This window comes from Callithrix jacchus, chromosome 2 (genome assembly GCF_049354715.1).
Source record: "Callithrix jacchus isolate 240 chromosome 2, calJac240_pri, whole genome shotgun sequence".
Lineage (NCBI taxonomy): Eukaryota > Metazoa > Chordata > Mammalia > Primates > Cebidae > Callithrix > Callithrix jacchus.
In genome coordinates, this window is record NC_133503.1 from 154,830,939 (window position 1) to 154,838,805 (window position 7,867).

Below are 7,867 nucleotides of genomic sequence, written 5' to 3' on the forward strand. Positions count from 1 at the left end.
TACGGTCATGCAAATTGATTTTATTTGTGAAAAGATTAAGAAGCCACAGTAAATGAAATGAAACAGTCATTTAAACTGCCCCCTTGATAGTTCTAATTATCCAGTTGAGGTATTTCTGTGAGAGAAGAATATAGACACCAGGCCTTTGAGGGTCTCCACATTTCATAGGGCCAAAGGAAGTGACACCTCGGAAAACACCCCCGCACAACAAAGGGCTTCCAGAATCTCCCTGGAGGAAAACAAGAGGGGTGGGGAGTGGGGTCAGTGTTGAGCATTACCACTAGTGAAATGGAAGAAATTCTGCAGTATTTAATGTGGAGGTAAGACTAACCTTGACTTAACTGAAGATAGTGCTTAAAAATTAAAATGTTTGGAAATATTTGAATGCTTTTGAATTGGCTCCCTGGTTTATTTATGAGCCAGTGAAAATGGAAATGAAGCTTGTATATGTTACCAGCTAATTTTTGAGACTGTTCTGGTTTTGGAAAGGAAAGTCTCCTGTTTATTTGTCATTTTCTTAAAACGCTTAATAACTCAAGGGGCAAAATAGTCAAATGCAGATGGTACATTGAGGCAAAGAATAAAAACCATGTTTTCTGGTTCTTCCAGTAGATAATTGCCTTCTCAAAGAAACAAAACCAAATCAGTCCCTTTCAGGTAAAAGTTGGCCTTATGAATATATAAAATAAAGAAGTGTCTGTGGGCTGATAACTCTCTACTAAATTCCCTGAACAGGAATATTTCCCCTGCCTGTTACAGTAACTGGCATTTGCAGAACTGGTCCTTTAGGTTTAATTCATCAATAGCAAAATTCAAGGGTTTTGAGAGGACAGGGAAGGATTGCCAAGCTTTAGTGGTGGCGGGTGGCTGGTGAGATGGGGACTAGTGTCTTGGGATGCTGCCGTGGCTTAGGATGCTGCATGTGGGTTCCAAAAGCATGAAGGTTCTGGGTTCCTGGGAGCCAGGGTGGTGGACAGGGGAGGGAATGGGTGAACTAGGGCAGAGAAGAGAAAGTAGACAGGTACTAAAGACAGATGTTGTCTTTTCCTGGGATTTGGCTAGCTTTGGTTCTGAAGGCAAGACATAGATCTAGGGAAGGAGAGACCTTTGTATTTCTCAATCTCTGGTACCTCCCAAACCATGCATACGGCACACCCCTGTTCAGGTAAGACTCTATAGGGTCTTTGGGACAAATGAGAAGTGCAAGTTAGTACTCAGTTTAAAAATCTGTAAAATGTTTCTTCTATCCTTGTCTTTAAGCATGGCCCTGTCCCACCCCTTCTCGGGGGGTTCTAGGATGGAAGCTTACACATTCTCTGGTGTGAGTTATGCTTTGAAGTTGCTTGCTGGGGATTAAACTAAGCTCTAGGAAGCTATGGGGTCTGGCTCGAGGTCTTCAGCCAGGGTCATAAATGACAGACATGTCAGACGTGCCTAAGTTAAATGGCAGAGGAATGTGGTGGGGAAGGAGAGGGAATGTACTGAAATGGGGAAAGAACACTGAATGCCCTTGAGAAACCTTAACTTCAGCTCTTCTAAGTGTTGCATATCTTCAACATTAGATCTACATATGTTAATATGAAGAATTAGACAAAACATTGCTTCTTGGTAATTTTTGTATAAAATCCAAAATACATAGTTGGTCAATCCATGCACTAGCAGTGAACTTCTTAATTTTGATTAATGACTCACTTGAGCGGAGCACATTTATTTACTTGACTGGGGTTTCATTAAACTTATTTCAAAAAGCACTAGGATCCTGTAGAAGCCAGTGCCATGACAAGACAAAGCATGACATTACATTTTCTATACTTCAATAGCTAAAATGTGGGATCTTATTTTACTTACATGGCATGTGTCTTTCCCACCACGGTGGCTTCCGGCACAAACCATATTTTTTCCAATTACAGGGTTAGAATTATAGTGCTTTGGATCATTGCAGATTTTTCTGTCTATGATGGTGATATTGACTTCTCTCAGAGTATCGGACCGAGATGACATACCGTTGATCTTCCCCCACCCTGCGACTTGGCACATGGTTCCTGGTTTCACGTCATCCCCCTTTTTAGGCAGATGAAGGGTAGTCACATATTTATTAATTGTTGCTTTTTTCATCAGCTGTTGTAAGAAAAACAAAGTGTGAATAGGATAAGATAAATATTTATGTTTTAACTTAAATTCTAGTCCAAATTTTCAGGATCCCTTTATGTAAGTTTTTACAAAAGGGGTATAAGAAAAGGTTTTCAGATCGGTGGCCAGGTTGTAGGAGGTTCTATAACTTTTGAGAAGACAGTCAAAGGTACATACCTGTACTAGTTGAAGATCAGCTTTATGTGTGGTTGAATCATAGCATGGATAGGAAACCGCTTTTTTAACAAGCATTATCTGTTTTTCTGGCTCTTTCTTGGCTATTGAGTGAGCCCCAAGGATGACCTGGGACCTTTTGCTCCTGAAAACAGATACAACATTATTTACTGGATTTATTCTTTGTATTAGCAGTTGAGCATATGTGCTGACCAGTTTCACTATCCCATTTGTAAATATGGAGGTGAGGAGACCTCTTTCTGGCTTAGAAAGAAAATGTATGCTTTAAAGAATAAAATCATGTTTATGAATAAAAGAATGTTTATGAATTCATCTTCATCATCATCACCAGCTTATTTATAAAAAGCTAAACTAGGTTCATTGGAAAACAAATAAGAGAATTCCATGGCAGCAAAGCCAGGTCTTGGGCTTGTCTGCCCCTCTACCCCTGTCTTATTTAGCTGTGATGGAGAATCACTGGAAAGCAAAGACCTCAGTAGTCCAGAGACAGAAGCAAAAAGTAGCCAATGGTTGTAAAGTAAGGCATTGAAGGAATCGTTTAAAGAAAACAACAAACTCAAACAGGAAAACAGATTGTCCCATGGAGGAACCTATTTGCATGGCGTTGAGTGTGTTGAAGGGATGGTGGTCTGAAGGAAGAAGGGTCCAGGAGTCTTTTTTTTACTCTTAAAGGTTCATTTTGATTATAAAAATCAAAATGCTTTCTGATGTACTGATGATTAAGGCTATCATCATTCACAACCTAACATAAACTACACTAACCAGATTGTGCACACTGCCTCTTTTCTTTCCTCATCAGCTGTGATTAGTCTCACTTAAACTATCACATGTACCCCCAACATATGTGCAACTATTATATGTCAATACAAAGTAAATAATTATAAAAGAAAGAAAAAGACCTTAGAACAGTGCTTTCCAGTAGAGCATATTTTGATGATTAAATGTTCTATGAATCTGCACTAGCCACATGTGGCTACTGAGGACTTGAAATGTGACTAGTGTGATTGAGGAACTAAATTTAAGATTTTATTTAACTTTAATTGATTTGAATTTACATAGCTACATGTAGCTGGAGGCTATCATATTGAATGGCCCAGGTTTAGAGTCTTAGAGAGTGGGAAAAGACCAGAGCTGGGAAGAGGTTTGAATGTCGTGGTTGACAGGAGCATAGAGATGACCGAAGATGTGAGAGGAATTCACAGAGGAATACAGGAAGGCGTTGGACACAAGCTTCCTCTACTTGATGGTTGCACCCTCTGAGGGGGCACTGAAAGTTTCACCCTTCCACGCTGAAGCTAATTCTACCTGGTCACAGTCATGACAGAAGCAAAGCTCTGCAGCACCTGTACCCAGTGGCTCAGTGGAGACCTAGACCACAGAAAGAACTTGTGGTTGCTGCTACCTCATAGCCTGATTCTTTGTGGCAAGTCTGGGCTTAACTTCCTTTCAGGCTAAAGCAAGTGCTCAAAGACTTAAATGATGTGAAAATACATGTGAATCTCCATTGGCTTTAATGGGTTCTACTCTTATTTTATTTTGAGATGGAGTCTCAGTCTTGTTGCCCAGGCTGAAGTGCAGTGATACAAACTTGGCTCACTGCAATCTCTGCCTCCCAGGTTCAAAAAATTCTCCTGCCTCAGCCTCCAAAGTAGCTGAGATTATAGGCATGTGCCACCATGCCCAGCTCATTTTATATAGTACAGACAGGGTTTCACCATGTTGGCCAGGCTAGTCTTGAACTCCTGACCTCGTGTGATCTACCTGCCTTGGCCTCCCAAAGTGTTGGAATTACAGGTGTGAGCCAATGCGCCCAGCCTACTCTTTTTATTAATGCTTCCCCAAATTAGAGTATCTTCACAAACATTTTTTTAAAAACTCAGGCACTTACAAGTTACAGTGAGCTGCAGTCAACACCCAGTCTTTTTCAATCAGAGCCCCACCACAGATGTTGTTTTTGTTAAGTTGAAGTAGGACCATGTAGGGTCTTGAATGAGGAGTTACTTCCTTTCCTCCAACAATTTTTTCACAGACATCTGTTTAATGGGAAAAGACAAATGAGATTGGTGCCCACCCTCAAAGAGCTCTACACAAAGCCACGTTTCTAAGACCAGCCATGCTTTTTGCACTCAGAGACGAAGTCTGGATGAGAGCATTTCCCCCAGTTTTTGCTCTATGTAGACCCGTAGACATCTGGTGCAAATCCTATGCCTGTGGGACTCTGGGGTCCTGGAAGAGCTCTTCCACCCACAGAAGCCAGGCCATTGACTGTTCCAGGATCATTAGGCTGGATGTCACAAACCAGCAACCTCAGGCCCAGGGCAGAAAGCTCTGCCTTGGTCTTTACCATCAACAGTTGCTGCAGGAGATGCCAGTGGTAGTGAGAACCTCGGGTGCTCCCACCCCTTTTGGCTAAGTGTTAATTTGGGGGAAGCAGATAAGACTTTTAGAAGACTCATACCTTCCCTTTTAACCCTAAGCCATTGCAAAAACACAGCTTTGAACTGATATTAGCATCATTCAGCTGTGACCCTCACTATGAGAATTCTGGTTATTAAACTGCACTGTTCTCACTCATAAGTTAAGAAAATAACATCAGTTGCACCTCCCCTTCAGTCTCTAGACAAAACCATGTGGTTTAATCTAAGGTCTTTCCCAGTGAGGTAGGGAAGAGAGGAGAGAAGATACTATATGCAGAGAATTCTGCCTAAGTGACATTGCCTTGATGATGGTCTAGAAGTAGAGACCCATTGTTAGGGAACAGTGAGAACTGAACACAAGGCAAACCATATATGCTGATCAAGAGAACCTTATGTCTTAGTGATACACTCTGAGCTCTCCACCTCCTGCTCCAGATGTTCTTGGATTCTCCCAAAATACTTTTGCTGAGACTCACGGTTTCTTGAATAGGGCACCATGCCTCTTGTTCCATAATTGGGACCAAGTCATTGCCAAATTCACATACATAATGTCATAAGTATTAATGACAGCTATAGAAACCTTTCGTAAGATTTGATGAGGGTGAGAGCAAGGAGGAGAGTGACCACATGAAAGGTGGCTAGTGTGATTTGAAAAAGCAGACGTCTCTGCTTTTAAAAAGGGAGCTGGGAGGAGGAAATTCTGGGCTGTAGAAATAAGAGGGTAAAGCGCTTTCAGAAACAAGAGAACTTCACCCAATCCCAGTTTTCCTAGGGTGATTCATGAACAGATAGATTTCAACTGTGCCTTGCTGTGCTGTGTCTGTTCCCCATATGGGCCCACACTGCTCTCTCTGAACACAGGAACAGAGAGGAGCATGGCAGGCTGCTTTTGTTGTTTCCTTTGAAGAAAAGGTATGGCTGGATTCATCTGCCCTGTTTTCTCTGTTACGGAGGATTTAACATGCCTGAATATAGTTATAACATAGGCAACCTTTGTCCTGCAGCCTTGTTATTTTCAAATTTCTTCTCATTTTTAGGTACACAATAAATCAGAGTTCTTTGGGAATTCCTGGCAAGGCAGGTTATTATATAAGTCCCTGCCTCCAGAAGCTGATGAATCCTGGGAAAAACCATGGCTGGCTCTGTATTGCCACAGCTCCAGAGTAGTCCTCACTTCCTAGTAGGGTCTTCAAGGGAAATCTAGAGCTTCCCAAGAGCTATCACCCTTTCAGTGGTAATACCATGAATTGTACAACATTTTAACCCATGCATGTGCAACTCACACAAAAGCAGAAATACTGGTTCCCATTTGGTAGACAAAGGAATTAGCTTAATAAAAAATACTATAGCATTCCCAAAGGGTTAACGAGGGAACTGGCCCGATGTCTTAATGTATTCCCAAAGAGTCTCTAGACCAGAGAAGTAAGTGTAAAAATTCTAATAATTCCTGATTCACTTTTGGTGTCTGGGTCGGCTTTGTCTTAATTGTCTTTAAACTATGCATTTTCTACAGCAGAAAAGGCTGAGCTGACTAAGGTGCCAGTATTCCTCTCCTGGAAGGTACTATTTGTTTTACTAACTCAAGAGAGTTTTGTTTGCTTATTTTTACATTGTCCTTTTTGTCAACTTTCAAGTTATAAATTGGCAGCAATAAACATTGGTGCTTCGACTATCTTTTGCAAAAAATTATAAGAAGAAAATTTTTTTCTTCTAAAATAAAGAAATATTTAAAATACAAGAAAGAATGCTATTTTTTTGTTTTTAAATAGAGTCAGGGTCTTTCTATCTTGCCCAGCCTGGGACTCAAACTCCTGCGTTCAAGTGATCCTTCTACCTCAGCCTTTCTAGTAGCTGGGACTACAGGCATGTGCCACTGTGCCTGGCTAAACATTTTAAGGAAAACATCTTTCAGTATAAGAAGGTAATATTACCAAAAGTTCATTGAAAGTCTGTTCCATTTTGCTTCATAGTCATAAGAGAAGTGAGAAGAATCAGTCTTACCTCCAGGAATTAGCAGGAGAAAAACAACTGAGAGAGAGGATGCCAGAAGTCTGTAGGAGTTCCTCATTGTGGCTGCTGTCCCACATCAATCGACCTGAAAATCTGTTTTCACTTCTTAACTGCCTCTATCCTTATATTGAGTGTAAAAAGGATGTGGTTTCCTTTCTTTCTTTCTTTTTTTTTTCCCAAATTTCAAAGTTTAGCATTAGGAAACCAAACACAAGTAAGAACAGTGGATGACAGCTCACTGCCAACAGGCACGCGCTCCTTTGCTAGGACTGGTGATGGGACACTGGAATTATACAGGGTGGGAGAAGGGTAAGGGCCTTGTTGCCATCACAGGACACCAGGGGAGACTGTAAAATGTCTTAGTTAAGATTTTGATGATGCTTTCATCATCTGCAATATTATCTGCAGTATCCATGACTGGAAACTCTTTTAGACTTAAATTAGAGCTTTTGTCCTTAAAACTGGTCACCAATCAAATTTCTTTCTTTTTTTTTTTGCAATAAAATATATATTTTGTTGTATTTTAGGTTCTGGGGTACATGTAAAGAACATGTAGGATTGTTGCATGGGTGCATACATGGCAATGTGGTCAAATTTCTTTCTAGTCTCCTTAGTAGGCTGAGTGCAAGCTGAGGACAGGAGGGAGATTTATTTACATAGAGGCTCTGGCCTGGATGTTTCTTCTCCACTTTGTGGGGAGTGTTTATTGTGCTCCTGCCTGGTCTGTGGCAGGTGTGGGGACATGGGCTGCGGGGGTGGGGGCTTTTGGCCCTTTCCAGCCCTCCGAGAGTGTGTTCCTGATTATCTAGTTTGACAACTTTACTGAAAGTGTCTCTGAGTTTCCCTGTCTCTCTCCCTTCCTGCCTTTCTTCCTTACTTTCTTCTGAACAGGTTTAGCTGAGAAAAGAAATGGGAATCATTTTTGTTCTAATGTTGGGTTATGTCTCACTCTAAAAAGAATCAACCTCAGTTCCTGGAGGAACAGTATGCAGTGTGCTTTCTATTAGAAATGAGTTCAGCTCTTTTTTTGAGCTGAGGATGTGGTCTCCATTATAATACATATGGTCAGATGTGCTGTCAGTATAGTTAACACCCTGATGACCTCAAACCTAGTG

The 7,867-nt window shown here is 41.1% G+C and overlaps 1 protein-coding gene across 1 annotated transcript; it reads right to left on the minus strand.

Moving 5' to 3' along the window:
* GZMA (granzyme A) lies at positions 1 to 6,847 on the minus strand. The gene is made up of 5 exons (XM_002744979.6): positions 6,744 to 6,847; positions 4,214 to 4,358; positions 2,308 to 2,449; positions 1,849 to 2,118; positions 1 to 229 (listed from the first exon to the last, which is right to left on the minus strand). The coding sequence occupies exons 1-5, from the start codon at positions 6,808 to 6,810 to the stop codon at positions 71 to 73; spliced, it is 783 nt and encodes a 260-aa protein (XP_002745025.1). The 5' UTR covers positions 6,811 to 6,847; the 3' UTR covers positions 1 to 70.
* Positions 6,848 to 7,867: the final 1,020 nt, after the last annotated feature.